The 19,621-nt window shown below is 50.9% G+C and overlaps 2 protein-coding genes across 5 annotated transcripts; both read right to left on the reverse strand.

Annotated features, from left to right (window-relative positions):
- Nucleotides 1-4,343: 4,343 nt before the first annotated feature.
- Nucleotides 4,344-12,494, reverse strand: KRBA2 (KRAB-A domain containing 2). 3 transcript variants are annotated; one of them, XM_082708170.1, is made up of 3 exons: nt 11,706-12,443; nt 9,420-10,213; nt 4,344-8,652 (listed from the first exon to the last, which is right to left on the reverse strand). In XM_082708170.1, the coding sequence occupies exons 2-3, from the start codon at nt 9,460-9,462 to the stop codon at nt 7,397-7,399; spliced, it is 1,299 nt and encodes a 432-aa protein (XP_082564296.1). In that variant the 5' UTR covers nt 9,463-10,213; nt 11,706-12,443; the 3' UTR covers nt 4,344-7,396. The 3 variants fall into 3 exon arrangements, with proteins under 3 accessions (XP_082564296.1, XP_082564298.1, XP_082564297.1); XM_082708172.1 differs by lacking the exon at nt 11,706-12,443 and having other exon boundaries at nt 4,344-5,402; nt 8,053-8,652; nt 9,420-9,577; XM_082708171.1 differs by lacking the exon at nt 9,420-10,213 and having other exon boundaries at nt 11,706-12,494.
- Nucleotides 12,495-13,313: 819 nt separating this feature from the next.
- Nucleotides 13,314-18,934, reverse strand: RPL26 (ribosomal protein L26). 2 transcript variants are annotated; one of them, XM_082708187.1, is made up of 4 exons: nt 18,559-18,934; nt 17,470-17,642; nt 15,737-15,877; nt 13,314-13,480 (listed from the first exon to the last, which is right to left on the reverse strand). In XM_082708187.1, exons 2-4 carry the CDS (start codon nt 17,635-17,637, stop codon nt 13,352-13,354), a joined length of 438 nt encoding a protein of 145 aa, XP_082564313.1. In that variant the 5' UTR covers nt 17,638-17,642; nt 18,559-18,934; the 3' UTR covers nt 13,314-13,351. The 2 variants fall into 2 exon arrangements, with proteins under 2 accessions (XP_082564313.1, XP_082564312.1); XM_082708186.1 differs by having other exon boundaries at nt 18,368-18,595.
- Nucleotides 18,935-19,621: the final 687 nt, after the last annotated feature.

The following is a 19,621-nucleotide window of genomic DNA, read 5'->3' on the forward strand; positions in this document are numbered from 1 at the left end:
ACATGCACGGGGGAAGGGACATAGGGAGAGAATCTCAAGCAGGCTCCCTGGTGAGTGCAGAGCCCGACACGGGGCTCGATGCTGCAACTCTGAGATCACCACCTGGGCGAGACCGAGGGTTGGATGATTAAACAACTGAACCACCCAGGGTCCCCTAAAAATTTTTTTCTAGACATTTCTGACTTATAGAAAAGTTGGAAGGACAGTATAATCATTCCTTTATAGTCTTCACCCAGATTTCCCCAAATGTTACCATGACTACATTTGCTTTTTCTCCCCTGGCCTCTCTCTCTCCCTCTCTCCCTGCCCCCCCATACCCCCCACACTTTTTTCTTCCTCTACTACCATTTGAGAATAAATTACAGACTCAGTGCCCCTTTACCCTCAGATACTCCCATGTGTATTTCCTAAAAACTCCTACATAATCGTAGCACAGCTCTCAAGATCAGGACATTACCACTGACGGAACAACACTGCAGTCTGCAGGCAATGTTCAGATTTGCCAACTGTCCCAGCAGTGTCCATTACAACAAAAGAAAGTTTGGGATCATGCCCTGCATTGCCATGTCTTTTAGCCCACTTTTCCTGGGGCAGTTCCTTAGTCTTTCTTTTATTTCCTTCAGTCTTTGTCTTTCCCAGCTTTGATCTTTTTGAAGAGCACAGGCCAGCTGTTTGTAGGATGGCCCTCAATCTGGGTTTATCTCTCATTTCATTGTAATTAGACCCACGTAATGCATTTTGGGTATAAATGTCGCAGAAGCATTGGGTCGGACAAATGCTGGAGGTGTTCATTTGATCGCTGGGTTAAGATGACGTTTGGTCGGGTTTTCTGCGGACGATCCCACCTTCAAGAAGTCCTCTGATACACAGTAGGCGGGATGGGGCATGTTCAAGGGTGAGCCCGCAGACCCTCTTTCAGCACTCCGCTCAGTGGCCTTCGTGCGGGGCCTTCACAGAGCCCCTGATACGGCTGAGAAGGCTCTGCCGTGTCCCTGTATCAGCATGTGGTATGCTACCATGATCCCTGGCTTGGTGGTGCCTCCACAGGCCAGCACACCTGGCACACAGCAGGTGTCTGTAGGCATTGAATGGATGGAAGTGAGGGGCAGAGGACTGGGGGTGTGGAGGCTCTCTTCCGGGTACAGAAAGTGTCTGCAGTAGGGGAGGCAGCCGTCAGGTGTCTAGCCTGGCCCAACCCTAGTTCAGGTAGAGGGCTCTGCGACTGGGTTGTTACTGGTGATCTGGGTTACTCTTGGAAGGAAGATCCTGGTGGGGGTCCCTGCAACGTAAGGGGGGCATTTCCAGGATTCCTGCCTCACGGAAAGGCAGAAAGAAAGGTGCTCTCCTTTTTTTTTTTTTAAAGATTTTATTTATTTATTTGACAGAGAGAGAGATTACAAGTAGGCAGAGAGGCAGGCAGAGAGAGAGAGGAGAAAGCAGGCTCCCTGCTGAGCAGAGAGCCCGATGTGGGGCTCGATCCCAGGACCCTGAGATCATGACCTGAGCTGAAGGCAGAGGCTTCAACCCACTGAGCCACCCAGGCGCCCCAAAGGTGCTCTCCTTCAGGGCACAGCACACTCTGGGCTCGAGGTAGAGTGGAGAGGGGAGAAAAGCAAACATCTGGTTGCTGAATGACTCACCAAAGTTAGGAGGGACCCATCTGTGCAAAACGCCAAGAGGCAAGGCTCCTCAGAGCTCATCAGCTGCTAACGCACATGGTCCTGTCAAGGGAAATGCCTAGAAGAGCCTAGAAGAAGAGAAGAGATCTGAAGCCAAAGTTCCAGGTGTGGAGAAGCTGGTCTGAGCGAGGAGCTGGTCAACAAAAAGGATGTTACAGTTGACCTTAAACAGAACAGTGGATTCTACGAAAGAGACTCAGGGAAGCAAAAGGCAAAATATTAGGACTACTTGTGAATTGGGAGAAGGTAAAATCTAATTAGATCCAAATGAAAAAAATCTTTAATCAATTATAAATAGAAGAAGTAGACATGAAAGAAGCAAGCTTCTGAAAGGCAAAGTCTCATACTAAAACGGAAGGCCGATTTGCTCAGGAAACTCTTATTTCCTGCCCACTTTGTTTGCTTGGAAAACACAGGAGAGCAGACCATCTGGGGTAATTAATTCTGGGGTAAAAATGTCAGAACCTGGGTAAACAAAGATTAGCGCCAAGATAAAAACAATAAAAGGAACCAGGAACTAAAAGAGAAACCACATTTCAATACATTCAAAGGGATAGGATTCTGGACAAAATTCAGAAGAAGATTCCAGGGACAAACAGATTCTGCCATTGGTTAACTTTTGGAACAAGAGTCCTGGGAAGGACTCTTTCTCTTTCATATTTAAAAGTATCTCAGGTTTTAAATTGATTTCTGTAAAATGTCCACAATCAAGTGGGAAGATTTGTTTTTTTTTTTAAAGATTTTATTTGTTTATTTATTTGACAGAGAGAGAGAGAGAGAGAGAGAGAGATCACAAGCAGCAGAGAGGCAGAGAGAGGGATGGGGAAGCAGGCTCCCCGCTGAGCAGAGAGCCCCTGAGATCATGACCAGAGCCGAAGGCAGACACCCAACCAACTGAGCCACCAGGCGCCCCAAGTGGGAAGATTTGTAAATAACATTTAAAAACAAAATCAAAACCTCCCCCTTCAAATACTACAACCCAAAGCTATGGGACTGGAAAAGGTTAAGGTAACTGGGCAGAGGTAATTGACCTGCATAGCGATAGAACTTGGCCTTGGCAAGCCGTGCTTTAATGGTCTGTTGCCCTCATGTCCAAAAAGCTTGCAACATAATTGGGAAGCAAGTGTGTAAGTCAGGTCCTCAGGCACTTTCCCTCGCTTCTCTCAGTGTTAAGGGCACTCCGATGCTTGGCTTCACAAAACCGCTGGGAACAGCATCTCACAAATATCAGAAGAAAGTGTCCCTCTTCTCCGAGAGCTGCAGAAAAGCAGGTTTTATCCCTAGTTCTGATAGGGGCGCCTGGGTGGTTCAGCGGGTTAAAGCCTCTGCCTTCGGCTCAGGTCATGATCCCAGGACCCTGGGATGGAGCCCCGCATCCAGCCCCACATCTGGCTCTCTGCTCAGCAGGGAGCCTGCTTCCCTTCCTTTCTCTCTGCCTGCCTCTCTGTCTACTTGTAATATCTGTCAAATAAATAAATAAAATCTTTAAAACAAAACAAAAAGCTAGTTCTGATAAAGTGGCAGATGGAGAACAAAGCATCTATCTCTGGATCTCCCATCTTTTGTCACCTTCTCGGAGGCGGGGACATGAGCCCTGATGGGGAGCTTCGGCATGGTGGTCTGGGGAGAGGCAGGAAGCGTGAAAGTGGGAGAGGACAGTTTCCATATGACATAGAGAGCAGGAAGAACACTCATCTGGGCCGGTTCAGCCATCTGTTCTGGGTTGAGGGAACCAAGTCTTGGCAAGTATAAGCGACTCTAGCAGGACCTAGACTGGCTGGTGGTCTCTCTCCCTACCGCAAGGGCAGTGGAACCGAAGCTGCTCTTGTGCCTGAGTCGGGACCACACTGTGTGCCAGCTTACACATCAAGTTGGGCCATCAGGTTTAAGCCATTTTCCCATGAGCAATGGGCACCCCTAGAAATTCATGAGCAAGAGGGGTGGTTGTAAGAGCTGACCTCGGACTTGGAAAGACTTGGGTCTGAGTCTTGGGCTAGATGCCCTTTCTGAGCAACATTTCCTCTTCTGCCTCATTGTTCAATTCAACGATGGGGTCCTTATTAGAAGGGGACCCTTGGACACAGAGACAGACAGACACACAGATGCAAAGGTGTCATCTGCAAGCCCAGGGACACCTGAAGCTACCAGAAACTAGGAGAGGCACGGAAGTCTCCCCAGTGCCCTGGCAAGGAGCCAAACCTGTGGACACCTTGATCTCAGACTTCTGGCTTCCAGAACTGTGACACGATACATTTCTGTTATGTCAGCCCCCCCAGTTCATTGTGGGGTGGCAGCTGTGGGAAATGAGTACAGCGGTCTTGAAAATAACCTAGTAATCACTGTAGCTCCTTATCTGTAAGGTTTGTCCAGTCAAGACAGGATCACTAGGCTCGTGTCTCTTCTCCCACCTGCACAGTGGAGAACATTAAGATTCCCAAATAACTTGAGTCTGTTTTGTGAAACGAACAGCCTCGGGGTTCTTCGAACACAACGCAGGAACACGCAGACACATGAAGCATTACCTGTTTCTTTTCCTTCTGTTAGCCTCTGCTCGCTCACTGTTGGCTCCTCTTTTCATTATTCATTTGTAAGCAAACTTTTAAAATATGAGTATGTTTTAGGTGTTGCAAGTATTTTCTCCCAATGTCACTTACCTTTGTTCACTTTTTTTTTTTAAAGATTTTATTTATTATTTATTTGACAGAGAAAGATCACAAGTAGGTAGAGAGGCAGGCAGAGAGAGAGAGAGAGAGGAGGAGGAAGCAGGCTCCCTGCTGAGCAGAGAGCCCGATGCGGGACTCGATCCCAGGACCCTGAGATCATGACCTGAGCCAAAGGCAGCGGCTTAACCCACTGAGCCACCCAGGCGCCCATTGTTCACTTTTTAAACCAGGATTTTCCATAGATGTTTGAGATTTTTATGAAGAGCAAGTGTACTAGCTTTTTCTTTTACAGCTTTTGAATTTCCTGTAGTGCTTAGGAAGGTTTTCTCCATTCCAAGATCACGACAGTCCCGCATTTCCCCCAACACTTTTGTAGTTTATTTTCCTGTTTTGGAATCAGACTTCATGTGTTCCCTCCTTAAACACATTAACGGAGTAATGCCACCCCTCTCACTGATGTGGAATGCCACTTTCTTTCTTTTTTTTTTTTTTCTTTTAAGATTTATTTATTTATTTGTCAGACAGAGATCACAAGTAGTCAGAGAAGCAGGCAGAGAGAAAAGGGGAAGCAGGCTCCCTGCTGAGCCGAGAGCCAGATGTGGGGCTCTATCCCAGGACCTGGGATCATGACCTGAGCCGAAGGCAGAGGCTTCAACCCACTGAGTCACCCAGGCGCCCCTGTAATGCCACTTTTATAAAAAATTCTTAAAGCAAACAGAGGTCGGTTTCTGGCCTTGGTTCATATTCTGACTTCATGTGCCTTTCTCCAGCAACGGCCACAGAAATGCACCTGGCCATATTCTGCGGGGGCCTGACAGTGGCCACCTGGAGGACTGGAGGACACATGCGCAGACTGCCCCCTGGGGGCTGCCACCGAGCTCCATTCAGCTGTGATGCAAAGATGCAGGCCTGGTGTGGCTAGATCTTCCAACTTTTCCAGAGATGTATGTGAAACCTGGTTTTCTAGAGTGATGGTGGTGATAGTTTTCAGTTTCGCACACGAACTACATTTGCACGCTGCAAGCAGCTGGTGGGACCCTGGAAGCTTCTGTTCCAGATGCTGAAATGCAGAGTAAGGCCATAGCAGGTCTCAGTGTACACCTCTAACTCTTCTCCCACCACCAGCATTAAGAAGGAAAAGGGGAAGGAAGAGTGGAGATGCAGCAGCTCGGGAGACCTGGGTTCTCTGCAGCCCCTCCCTGGGACAGGCGGGGATGCTGTGCCTCATCTCACCTCTCCCCTGCCTGGGTCCACAGTGCGGTTCCTGGTTTGCCTGGCAACCACGAGGCAGTAGGTCAGCAAGAGCGTTGGTAACATGAGTGGAGCTGGGCCTCCCAGACCCTGCCAGGGTGAGTGACAAAGGAGCAGTGCAGAGTGAGGTCCCTGCCAAGGATGGAACAGGATCCCCTCCCTCCCCCGGAACAAGCTGGAAGGTGCTGTCACCTCCTTTCTAATAATAATCATGTAGCCTCCCGGTACCACTGTTTAACCAGCAGAGGAAGGGCAGAGGCCTCCAGCTTTCAGGTGGGGGATGGGCTCCACTGGTAGCAAGGATAACTAACTCAGCGTTTAGACAAAGCCCTTCCCACATTTTCTCTCTGGTTCTCACAACACCCTGTGAGGCAGGCAGTGTTGCCCCTTCTGTGAGTAGGGGTAGGTACTGCCCCTTACAGAGGAGGGAACTGGCTCAGGGAGTGATCAGAATGGGCTTGAATGGCTCCAGGATACGAAGGAAGAGTGCACGGGGGAATAAAGTCCAGATCCCTCTCCTTCCCGTGGTCACCTCTGCAGAACTATTCGTTCCCACGACAGATCCTCCCAGAACATCTCCAGTGGGCTAGGCTTTTGTCTCGGCCATAGGAACACAGCAGAACCCAGATCCAAGGCATTGTCCTTCTCCTTGTCCAGGTCAGCTCTCCTTACCCTGAACCATGACTCAGACTGGCCCTTGCTCTAGTCTCCTCTGGCCAGAGCAGGGACATCTGGCCCATGTTTGCCCTTTGCTCCAGAGTCCCTGGCGACTGGTCACTTCCTGGAATGTACTGACCTGTTCCAGAAAGACATGCTTTGCTATTCTTAAGGCAGAGACAACTGGCAGACTCAGACTGAAACCCTAGCCATGTCTTAATTCTGGCCAACTTTTAAAGTACGTTCCAGGCAGGTCACACCGTTCCCTGCACATGCTGTTCTGAGAGGTGGGACGGCACCTATGGTATTTCTTGAAGCAGGAAATAGAGAGCAGGTGCTGAGGTGGCCACTCCCCAGGGTGTGCTGGGTCAACATCTTCTCTCTTGACTTGTCCTTCATCTCCATCTTTTCCTCTGTGCCCTGTCTTTTCGGATATTGTCTGAAGAGCAGGATTTGGCAGAAGGAATGCGTACTAGAAATAGGGAGGGCACCCCCACCAGCTTCACTGGTAAGACCCCATCAGTTCACATCCTGCAGGCAAACACACTCGGTAGTTGGTAGAACTCTGTCCCCCAGAAAGTTATGCCCAGGGCCAAACCCCCAGTACCTGAGACTCTGACCACATTTGGGGAAAGTGTCTTTGTAAATATAATTTAGGGGAGGCTCTCGAGATGAGATCACCCTCAAATGGGGTGGGCCTTAAACCCAATTACATGGATTTGGTATCCAATGGGTCCTTCTAAGAGAAGGAAAAGGAGAACACATATGGAGACCCACAGGAAGATGGGGCAGAGACTGGCCTTGTACAAGCCAAGGATTGCAAGCAGCCATCAGAGAAAGGCCAGAGGCACGGAATGGATTCTCCTTCAGGGCCTCCAGGAGAGGCAGACTCTGCTGACACCCCGATTCTGAACTTCTGGCCCCAGAAGGACGAGAGAGTAAATTCCTGCTGTTCTAGGCTGCCAAGACTGCGGTCCTTTGTCATGGTGGCCCCAGGTCACAGACCTCACCAGGTTTGCCCCTTCAAGCAAGGACTTCCATGGACAATTTGACTGATGGGAAGGTCTACCCTTCGAGCTCCTTTCCCCAGGGAATTTGGTGGTAGTTCCCCAAGGGCCATATGGCGCCCACTCGGCAGGTGCCTGGTCACCAGCAAAAGAGACGTGGGGCCCCCTGTGAGGTGCTGGGCTCTGCTGCTTCTGGAGCTGTGGGATCGAGATCCTCGTCCACATCAGATCTGTCTGCTGCGACCTCAGTCCTTTCTTCCTGCCCCCTCCAAAGGCTACTCTCTAGTTGTTCTTCAGCAATTTCCAGCTCCTCCTCTGTTTGTAAGATGGCCACAGTTTCCCGGGGTAAGTGCGAAGAGTACAGCCCGAGTTTGGCCTTAAAACCAAACATTGCCTCATATGGACTTCGCTGCAGGGACACGTCAAACATCTGATTCCTCGCCATCTGTACGAATCTCAGGCCTTCGGCCCAGCAACGTGAGCGGTTACTCTGCATCCAGGCCCTTACCATGTTCTTGACATCGTGGCTGACTTGCTCCAGGGAGCCTGGGCCCTGGCCAGGGCGCTGATTACCACAGGCAACCTTTAGGTCTGGCCATACCTTACTGAGCTCATGCACAACCTGGTTTGTGAACTCCACACCACTGCCAGAGTCTAACACGCGAGGTGTACCAAGAATCGTGAAGATGTCCAAGAGGACAATGACTACCTCATGGGCCCGCTTTGCTTTCAATGGCCGTAAAATAATAAACTTGGTTAAGTGGTCCTGGTAATACAAGATAAACTTGAACTCACCGTCGGCATTTGACTGCATGTCCAGGACCTCAACTTGGCACCTGGAGTCAGTGTCCTTCGAAGGCATGGGCTTGGGGGCAAGACCTCTCTTGGGTACCGGGTTCTTCTGGTAGCACTGTTTACAGAGCGTCAGGTACAAGACGATGACTTCTTTGGTGACATTCCCGTACTTTCCTTGTAGCTCCTTGAGCATGCGTGTCCGCCCGCCGTGTCCAATGTTGAGATGTGTATCATGGAGAATGTCAAACAACTCTTCCTTATGCACGTAATACCGAATTCGGTCGCGTTCTCCGTGTGTCGCCTCGATCAGTTTCTCTGTGCCTTGCACAGAGATCACGTCGTATTTTGCCGCACGGCGGTAGTCGCGCGAGGACTTCTTCCCCTTTTCCTTAGCTTCTTTGACTTCCTTTATCGTTTGAAAGTACTTTTCTTTGGAAAATACCTTACTGTTGTAACTTTTGCTTTCAACTAACTTGGTCACACTTGCAAGAAACTTTTCTCTCATGTGATGTATCTCCGTTTCCGTGTCACTTGTAGTGGACACATGAGGAGGGGCGTTTCCAGGTTTCTGGGGCATCGTGGACAACTGTAAGAAGGAGCCTAAGACAGGGAGAGAAAAAACAGAGTTAAAATCTCCGATATTCCCTCTGGGAGACTTTCCCTGCCAGTTCCTCATTCTTCATCTGATTTTTGAAGACCACCACAGAAAAGGAAGATCACAGAGGAATAAAGTTACTAAGATATATATAGAAATATGTAGTAATTTTAGACTTTAGGCAAACAGAGTGAATGAAACTATTCGCTCATAAAGTGAAACCTAGTTAACTGGTCTTTATTTATTACATGAGTAGGAGAGAGGATACATGGAAATGCTTCAGGCAGTAGACGGACACTCTCCCTCAGTAACTTTTAAAATAATATAAATAAATGGGAGAATGTTGCTGGAAGGCACCATGATAACCGCAAACTTGAACCTGAAGTTAGCACCAGGAAGGGGCTTTTTTTTTTTTTTTAAAAGATTTTATTTATTTATTTGACAGAGATCACAAGTAGGCAGAGGCAGAGAGAGAGAGAGAGGAGGAGGAGGCAGGCTCCCTGCCAAGCAGAGACCCCGATGCGGGGCTCGATCCCAGGACCCTGGGATCATGACCTGAGCCGAAGGCAGAGGCTTTAGCCCACTGAGCCACCCAGGAGCCCCAGGAAGGGGCTTTTTTAGCTTTCCCACAATCAATGTAATCAATTTCTTGGGACCGAAGAGTCTGTCTGCATTTTAGGAGAATGAAGGAGAAAGTGCTGGGAAATTTTTGAATGACAGTTTCCCCCTGGTGACGGCACACAGGAGTAGTGAGTGAAGACTGAGTCCTTACCCTGAGGGACCACGTTCTCATAACCGTCCAGCATCGTGTCCATGCAGCAGGCCTTCCCAGAGGCTCTCAAACACTGGCCATATTTGGCATATCCTCAGATGTTGCTACTGCTTGAAATGACACCAGCTGGTGCCACAGAGACCATTCTCGGGGCCTGGGCTAAGGAGTGGCTGCAGCAGGACTGGGGGAGACAGTAGAGGGTACCAGGAATGAAGGCATGCCAGCATCAGTGACTCGGAGTGTGATCATGTGACTGTTACAAGGAAGGCAGAATAAGTAATAAATGGTCTCCTATCCAACCAGAGGAGTCCAGCTTTGTGGGTGAGGAAACAAGTTCTGCCCTCCTGGGAGGTCTGCAGGCTTAGACTAGTTTTGATTCTGCCTGAACTGAGGCCCACATATTTCCAGAACAAAGCAGAAAATCTAAATGAACTTGGGCATTCCAAGACTGGAGACCCCTTCCAGTACGGGCTTGACGGCTCTGACTAGAGGCGGCAGGGTCTGTCTGTTTCCAGAAATGGAAAAACTCCAACTATGTGCAGAGAGGTCTGTCAGGGGCTCGTTATGCCAAAAAGAGGTACTCCGGTTGGTACACCCCACCAAGATGGGAGAATTCCTCAGGGAGAGAACTTGAGAGTCAACTGAGACTCCTTAGAACCACTCCGGGTTGTAGGATGGCGATGAGGCCAGGGGAAGAGTTCACGTGATGAAAACAGGAGTAATGGCAATAGGGGGGAAAACAAAATCCATGGGATGCCACCATCGGAGGGAGAGCCGAGAGGCAGGGCAGAACCCTGGAAAGCAGAGAAAGTTGAAAAGGCTTCAAAGCTCTGAGCAACAGTCTTAGTTAAGCTGAGGTCTGGAAGATTCTCCACTAAAAAGGCTTCAAACTCTCGTGTTCAGCATCACTGGCTGACCACAGAACATTCCTGATTCTAAGACTCTGCTGACTGTAAAACTGCTGACTTTCTGATGACTTTTTTTTGAGGGGGAAAAAACAGAGGACCTACGTTAAATGAACACATCCAGATTAATATATGTGGAAAACATACATTTCAGTGTTGAAGAAATAGAATGTTTGCAAATGTTGTTTAAGTGTGAGCTCAAGATCCTCAGTGTAAATGGACATTTTAAAGGCTCAGAGGGGGTACTTGGGTGGCTCAGTTGATGAAGCATCTGACTCTTGGTTTTGAACTCAGGTGGTGATCTCAGGGTCCATCACGTGGGTCTCCACAGCAGAGTCTGTTTGAGATTCTTTACGTTTGCCCCTCTCCCTGCTCACAAGTGCCCACTGTCTCTCAAATAAATCTTTTTTTAAAAATAAAGTCTCTAAGAAGTTCTGCAGTACATAAACCAGTTTGTTTCATCTACTAGTCACACTTCTTTATTTATAAGAATTTATTTATTTGACAGGGAGAGCACAGCAGGGGGAGCTGCAGAGGGAGAAGCAGGCTTCCCACTGAGCAGGGAACCCAACGTGGGGCTCTATCCCAGGACCCTGGGATCATAACCAGAGCTGAAGGCAGATGCTTAATGGAGTGAGCCACCCAGGCGCCCCTACCAGTCACATTTAATCATTTAATCACGTTTAAAAGGAATATGTTATCACCCCACAGCCAAAGGTCCTCAGAAGAGACCACGAGATATTCAGCAGGATCCAGGAAAGCACTTTCCAGACTCGTCCCTGAAACCAGCAGCTCTAATTGAGTGGCTGCCCTGGCTGCTATTTGAGGCCCTTCAGGGGACTGCAAGGGAAGCAAAAGCTTCAAATTCATCCTATAAAAGAATGAAGACAGGTTGGAAATAATTTATAGCAAAAAGATTCAAAATTTCAGCCTTTAATCTGAGATACGGTCCTCACAATATGCTAGGAAACGCTACAGTGTGCTAACGGGCCTATTTTGGTTAGTCCATCAGTGTTTGTTTTTTGAGAAATGAGAACGATTTACCTATAGGTACAGATGGGATTTCATAGAGGAATCTTGGCTGCCCTTCTTGGAAAAAGGGATGATCTGGCCATCCTGGGAACTTGGCTGCCTGGCAACAACTGGCCGCAGGTCGGGTTAGAAGAGCCCGCACTCTCCTGCTTCCCAGCGTCTCTAAGCGCTCTACAAATGTGTCCAACTTATCTGCCCCTCCCTGCGGTCGTCTCGGTTTTCAGCACCTGTTCCACAGCAGCAGGAAAGTACCGTGTCGAGCTTCCTGACGCGGTCTGTGACGGCGGGGTAACTACGGATACATGACCTTGGTTAGGGAAAGCTGGAGCCATCTCCCGTCCTCACCCACCTGTGAGTCTTTGCTTCGGTGTCCCAGACCTGGAAGGCCCTTTCGTTGGTCTTGTGAACTCAGCCGCCTTCCTGATGGGTCCAGCGACTCCAGCCGATTGCCACCTCTCCGTCCTCTGGACAGCCCGGTCTCTGGAGCACTTGATCTTGTGTTCGTCGCCGACTGGTTCGGGCGTACACAACCTCGCAGGTAGGTGCTGATCCCTCTACCGGGCGGTATTGCTTCAGACGGCCAAGGATCCGGCGAGACAAAAGATGCTCAGAGGACCATAGGCAGACGCTTCCCGTGCAGGTGCAAGGGCGAGGCCGGCAAGGGGAGGGCTGAGGGGTGTGTCCCAGCCCCGGGCGGAGTTACTGGGCTTCAGCTCCCTCAGCCACAACAAGGGGACGTATTGGTTTCCTGATGCAGACGCGGGGATAACGCAGGTGAAGCACTTAGCAGAGCCTCCCCGCATCCCCTGACAGACGTCCCGCCCGCTCCTGGAGACCCGCTGCGGGCGCCACCTCCCCTGCGTGCCTGGCCTTCCTCCCTGTACTCCCTCCCGGCTTGGCCCCCTCCGCCCCGCCTCCCAGGCTCGTCTGCACCCCTCCCCGCCCCGCCCACCGATCGCTGCCCCCGACTCCTGACTCCTGCGAGGACGGCGAGTTCGGGGATGAACAAATGAGCGAGGCCGGGAGACGCGGGGAGGATCAACCGCCAAACCCAGGCCGGAGGCCTGGGCTGTGATGGGGACGGGCTGGGGGTCCGTCCTCCCCTCCCCCGCCGCCCGCACCGGAAGCTGCTCCGCGCTGGCCGGAAGCCCCGCCCCCGCCGGGCATCTTTTTAACTTCCCGGAGGGACGGGGCCCGCTAGGGGTTTTCGCCGCCTGTTGTTCCGCGGTCCCTGGGGCTGGGGGTACCTGCGGCCGGCCCACGCGTGACCTTGGCAGAGCGAGCCGCTGACCCCGTCCCTTACGCTGTTGCAAAGCCCGTGGTCTGGAAGTGAGGAAAGTGAGCTGCATCCCTCATTCTGCATCTAGAAGCTTCATGGGAAAGGAGTGAGGCCGGAGGCGCCTCTTCAGAGCCCCGGGAACCCATTTCAGAGGAACGTTTACTTCGAACTGCAACGTAAGCATTTGCGCTCTGAGGTTTTGGCGCCACTGGCACCAGCGCCCGCGAGATTACGGTAAAGGATGAGCACAGCTGGGGGCAGTGGCTTCTCACTTGTACTCAAGCCCCAGCACGTGGGCAGTGTCACTTACATGCAGCACGCCACAAGCACACCTACATAGTCGTCACCCAGCAGCAGGGAGATAGCAGGTTCGGCCGTAGCCCACAGGTCTCTTTATCTGAGCTTTCCTCAGTGAGCCATGATGCCCCCCCAATTACCGCCTGCTCTAATAAGGGAGACACCCCCACTATGTTAGCGGAATCTCATTACTCTCGGTGACTAAAGAGTTGGTGCTCAAATGGGAAAACCCCCTCTACCTAGATAGTATTTTTCTTTAGCACAGTCCAGGCTCAGGATGGGGGACCTGCCTCCAGTAGCAAATGCCCCCCGACTTCCCGGAAAACCCACCGGCTGGCAGGGGGGTGTTATCCCCAAGCTCCACACAGAAAGCAAAGGCTCTTCATTTTAACAGTTTTTATTTCAAGTCACAAAGAAGACTACTCCTGCATCTTCTCAATTGTTTCTTCCTTGTATTTGCCCTTTTCCTTTCCTACTTGGCGAGATTTGGCTTTCCGTTCCAGGATCTTTTTGCGGTCTTTGTCCAGTTTTAGTCTAGTGATAACCACCTGCAAAGCAAAAAAACACTTCTAGAGTTACCAGCTTCACAAGCTAATCAAGTCATACACATTGTTGTTTTTACCGTAACTTGAGAATCAAGTTGGAGTATAAATGTAGTTTCACAAAACCAGAGTATAGATTCTTCTTGAGACAAATCTAATAGTTAAAGGTCTCCAGGTGATGGTAAATTTAGGTCTTGTGAAGGAAGGCGAGGAACAGGGGCAAAGAGCACTGAACCAGGTTTGGGAACACAGCAAAACCACCAAAAAGAAATCTCTGCCATCACAGAGCCTGTACTTTGGTATGGGGAGTGAGAAAACAAAAGGCGTGGATACATGTCAGACTCTGATATACAGAAAAACAGGCAATATGGGGGAGACTAAGGACTGCTGGTGAGCAGGGGCTAAATCCTATAGGGTGATCAAATAAGGCCCTACAGTTAGGCTACACTCAGACACCTGAAACCTTGAGCACATTATGGTGAGAGACATCAGACAGACCAATACTGTATGATGGCAGGGATAGGTACTATTGTAAAAAGTCACAAGATTAAAATGGTCAGCCAGGGATGGCAGACAGGACACATGTTAAGGTATAAACTTACAAACTGGGGCGCCTGGGTGGCTCAGTGGGTAAAGCCTCTGCCTTCGGCGCAGGTTGTGATCTCAGGGTCCTGGGATCGAGCAATGCATTGGGCTCTCTGCTCAGTGGGGAGCCTGCTTCCCCCGCCTCCCTCTCTGCCTACTTGTGATCTCACTTTGTGTGTCAAATAAATAAATAATCTTAAAAAAAAAAAAAGAAGCAACTTACAGACTTTTAAGTTCTACAGATATGATCAGCAGTAGTGATATATACACAATATTGCATCACAATCACTAATCTTGCTGAAAGACTACAACTTTGTTACTCCCACTACTAAAATGAGCAACTGGGAGGACAAAGCTGCTGTGTTGGTGGCAAACCATGGACAGAATCACAAGTCTGAACACATTAGGTTTGATGTTACCCATCAGAAATTCAAGCTAAAATGCAAAACAGCCAACTGGGTGTTGAGGTCCGGGCCAGAGTCCTCTGCCTTTAGAGGTCTGAAGTCCTTAGACTGAAATAAAGAGATGAAGACAATCACCGAGCCACAGTGAAGGAAACTTACATCCTACACTGTGCTACCTGGAAAAGACCAAGAAGCTATCACTGGGCTGGTGACCTGGATAGTAGCCGATCTACTGGTGGGACAGACACAGGACTGGTGAAGGCCAGAGAACAGCAAAGTCCTTGCTCTCAAGAGACACATACTAAAGGAATTAGAGGGAAGCATCACCACGCTGGTAATCCACTAGAGGTAGTGAAGAGAGGCAAAGAAAACACAGGAAAACACTAATAGTGAATTCCAAGTGAAAGAGATGCAGGAGTATTGCCACACCAATCCTTCCAACTTTCCTGTAGTTTGGAAACAGATTTATGGCAGCATCATAAGATCTTTTAAAAACCAGAAGCGAGAAATTACAATATCCGAGAATTCACATCCAAGTTCCAGACAGGTACCTGCATGGGAAACAGACCAGATTTTCTATGCTGGCTCAGACACTACCACTATCCAGGAGATCTTAGCTTGTGGGCTTCGTTTTTTTCCCCCATTTGTAAATGGCTTAATACTTTACAGGGTTGTAGAACTGACATCCTGTTTACCTGGCGTTACTTACTTTTTAAGATTTATTTATTTATTTTAGAGGGAGTGGGGAGAGAGCGAGCAGGAGTGAGACAGTGCATTAGTGGGAGGGGCACAGGGACAGGGAATCTCAAGCAAGCTCTACGCTGAGTGGAGAGCCCCACTTGGGGGCCTCAATCCCAGGACACTGAGGTCACAACCTGAGCCAAAACCAAAAAGTTGGACACTTAACTGACTGAATCCCCCAGGTGCTCCTGCTTACTTAGCCTTAATACTGAGAATGAACAGGGCATCAGCTCCATTTAATAGAAAAATTACCCTATTTCCTAGATTTTAAGATTTGTTCACCATAGCTTTTGAGGAGAAGATAGATTAAATATACATCATGACCGGTCAAGATGCCTTGATCTCATAAAAAATTTCAGCCCGATTTCTAGAACTCCATTCAAATACTGTGTTGGCTTTTAAGACTGGTTTCTAGAACCTCTAAAATCAAGGATTCTAGTTCTCTGGGAGGGCCCTGCGAACAAGCAACCACATTTGCCAACACCTCCTGTAAATTCCTTCTCTTCTCTCGGGCACTCTCAGAAACACCTACCTTGCTAGGGTGAATGCCCACATGGACGGTTGTGCCATTCGCCTTCTCTCGCTGCACTCGTTCAATGTAGATGACGTATTTCTTCCTGTAGACCTGGACGACCTTGCCAATCTGCTGACCTTTGTAGTGTCCTCGCACAACCTAAATGTTATGTTCAAAAATAACAGAAATATTAAGATTAACCTTTGGGCGCCATCTGGGTGGTTCAGTTGGTTAAGCCTCTGCCTTTGGCTCAGGTCATGATCTCAGGGTCCTGGGATCGAGCCCCACATCAGGCTCTCCGCTCAGCTCCCTGCTCCTCCTGCCCCCTGACCTGCCTCTCTGCCTACTTGTGAGCTCTGTCAAATAAATAAACAAAATCTTAAAAAAAAAAAAAACAAAAACAAAAACAAAAAAAACAACAAAAAACAAACAAACAACAACAACAAAAAAACCCAAAAAAACACACCTTGGGATCTAGGAAAGCTACAGATCATGGAAACGTCACTAACTCGACCAGATCTGAGACCTTTCAATTTTCAAAGACAGGACGGCTAGCGGAAACGTGCCAATAATTCTCTCTGGCTTGAAGCTGCAAATATAAATCCAGTGATGGACAGCACATCCATCAACTGGTGGTCCACAAGCAGCCACGAGCTTGGTGAAAGGTTAAAACACGACCCCACTTTGGCTTTAGTAGCAGGTGGACAACAAGGAACTTTACTCCGCATGGAAGGAGGCAAGAGGCCACAAGACTAAATTTACAACCCATTAACGTGTCCAACCCAGTGTCAGGGCAGGCAGCAGCAAGGATGTGTGGGAACCAATTCTTTCCCAAAGTCCAGTTTCCCACCCCCGAGTCCCAGTGATGCTCAGTCACTCTGGAAGCAACCCAAAGTGCTTCTGCACAGATGTTTCTTTCCAGCTGCAGATTTTCTCACATTAAGAGACCTTGAGGGGTGCCTGAGTGGCTCAGTGGGTTAAGGCCTCTGCTTTTGGCTTGGGTCATGATCCTGGCGTCCTGGATGGAGGCCAGTATTGGGCTCTCCGCTGAGCAGGGAACCTGCTTCCCCCTCTCTGCCTACTTGCGATCTCTGTCCATCAAATAAATAAATAAGATCTTTAAAAAAAATCTTGAAAGCCAAGACCACGTCCTGAAAGCACCGACAAATCCCGCACTAGTACAGTGGCAACCAACGGTAGGTGTCAACCCACATGGCCATCTGGAGACTGGCCTTTTACCTAAACGCCCGCTAACCCCATCAATACTGGCGACAGGCACACGCTGCTCTAGAGCCGGGCCTCGATCCTGTCATCCCCAGCTGCAGGTTACAGCTAAGAAAACACAGAAATTTTCACTTGAATCGACCTGACAAGGTGTCCACCGGCAAACATAAAACCACCACGTAAAACTACGGTCCAGGGAGGGCTCCCCTATCTGGGCTTTAACTCGGACAGAGCCCGAACTGGTCCTCAGACGCATCTCTGCTGACCAACCGCACCGAAAAAAAGCGCCTCACAAAGTAGTGCGTTGGTTCGGAACCACCTCCCTTCTTCCGGTTACCTGGCCCAGATTCTGGTGCTTGGGACGACTGACACGGTTTCCCGTTTGACTTTACGGCTTCCTCCTGCCCTCCTGCTCCGGGAACCGCGTCTCAGGCGCATCGCAGCCCGAGCGCAATCCCTCGCCCGAGCGCAATCCCTCTCCCGGGCCCGGCGTGCGGGCTCCGCGGAGACCCCCGCGCGCTCCAGACCTGCACTTCGTCATCCTTCCGGATGGGCATGGACCGCACGTTGTACTTCTGCCTCAGCTCCTTGGAAAGAGGGGAGGACATGATCTTCCTGCGAATGTGGGACGGCGCATTGAAGTGCCGCTTCCGGTTCTTGCTCCGGTCGGAAGTCACGAAGGGATTGAACTTCATCTCGGCTGAAGAGGAAAGTCAGAAGCCGCGTCAGCCCTTAAGGGACCACGGTCGAGTCCACTTTCCACACCGGTAACGGTACCACTGCCAGCTGGGCAGGTCAGAAAGCCCCGGGAACGATTCTAGTCTACCGCGGGATTTTCTGTATTTGTTGATGGGATAAAGAATTCCCGAGAGCCCGGGGTCTCCGTCCCTTAGGCATCCGCCTTCGGCTCAGGTCATATCCCAGGGTCCTGGGATGGAGGCCCGCGGACCGCTCCCTGCTCAGCGGGGAGTCTGCTTCTCCCTCTGCTAATAAAGTCTAAAATAATAACGATAGTAATTCCCCAACAGTAACACACCTGCTTCAGCTCACACCCTCCAACTCCTGCATCACCGGGTAGTCAAGACGGGACTCGCACCCCTGATGCGTGAAGGCAACGGAGACCCACAACTCACTCCCTTAACATCACACTCTGCAGAGACCGACCACCGTCCACTCACTACAGACCCGGGCGCGAGCGCGTTTAGCTCCCCACAAAACCCATCGGCTCCTCCGTCCCCAAGCCTGGGCAGGACTGCGCATCTCGGGTCCAAAAAGCCTTCCCCTGGGCGAGCGCGGCCTGCCAAGTTCCCTGGCTTTACCAGGTAACTATTTCCAGACCATCTCTAAGGAACTACACTTAGTAGACTTGTCTCCATCCCCAGAGAACGCTTCCCCTCCATGAGCCGATATGCGGGGTTCCCAAACCCCCCTCTCCTCCGCCATTCCCAAGCTCGGCGGCCCTCAGGCTTGCGGGAATACAGATGGAGGCCATCCCGGCCCCTTTCCCTGGGTGCTATTCATCCGCCGGGAGAGTATCGGACCCCCGGGGTCAAAAGACATCGCGCCCGCCAACGGATGGCCGTGGATTTTCTCGCGCTTGCACGGCCAAAACTCACCCACAGGAGCCTCAGCGATGGCCGCAGAAGGGAAGAGATCCACACGTTACTTCCGGTTCTGTAAGTTGCCGAGAGATCTCGCGAGACCGATCATCTCTTGGCGCGAGAGAGGCGCGGGATTTGAACGGGAGAAGGAAACTGGGAAAGAAACTGATGACTAGTGCATCCCGGCGGCTTGGAGGGGAACTGCAGGAAACGGCAAAACCGCCTTCTCCAGGACCTGGTGCCTCCCTTGGGAAGTCTGGGTTCTGCAGGTGGGTGCTCCGGAAAGGGTCGTTCCTGGGCGGGTGGTGGCGGGGGCTGCTCAGGGTGTGGCTGTTCCGGTGCGTGGTGAAGAAGCCGGCGCCTCCTTCGCCGGGAAAGGGCAGGTTTTACTAGCGGCCGCCAGGTGGCGCTGGGCCTGCGTTCCCCCGTCACACCGGTTCCGCGCGTGCGCGGATCTTTGGAAGCGCTCCACCGCCGGGCCCCGCAGCGGCCGCCAGCCCTGCTGGGGCTGGGACCCGAGATCGTCCCCGCCCCGCGCCAGGAGGTCTGCACCTGCGTGTCTGACGAGCTCGCGAGTGATGCCCGGGTCCGGATCCGAGACCATACTCGGAGGGAGGCCTTGCAAGCAGAGAGCTGCGTCCCTTTCCGATCGTTACTGCCCGCTGCCTTGCGGTCCGGGGTCTGATGGAAGCGGGGGCGCGGGCCGGGGTCGCCCGCAAACGGACGCGGGGGCAGGCTGCGGGGCAGGGCGGGGAGTGCGGGAGGGCGGTGAGCTCCCGCGGCTTGCCTGGCCGCGCACCTGGTGGGGGATCGGTTTCTGTCGGATAAATAATGCCTTGTCCTTGACGGAGTCATGCGGGATCCTGGAGGCAAAGACACGCACGTCGTTGTAATTCATAAGACTGAGGCAGAGAGAGAATCTTATGCAGGCTCCATGCTGAGCCCATTGCTCGGCGGGATCTCATCATCATCCTGAGATCACGACCCGAGCTGAAACCAAGTGGTAGCCACTAAACCGACCGGGCCCCCCCAGGCGCCCCGCCCTTTGTGCTTCTGTGTGGCAGGAATAGCAGGAATA

Source organism: Mustela nivalis, assembly GCF_964662115.1.
Source record: "Mustela nivalis genome assembly, chromosome: 17".
In the NCBI taxonomy this organism is placed as follows: domain Eukaryota; kingdom Metazoa; phylum Chordata; class Mammalia; order Carnivora; family Mustelidae; genus Mustela; species Mustela nivalis.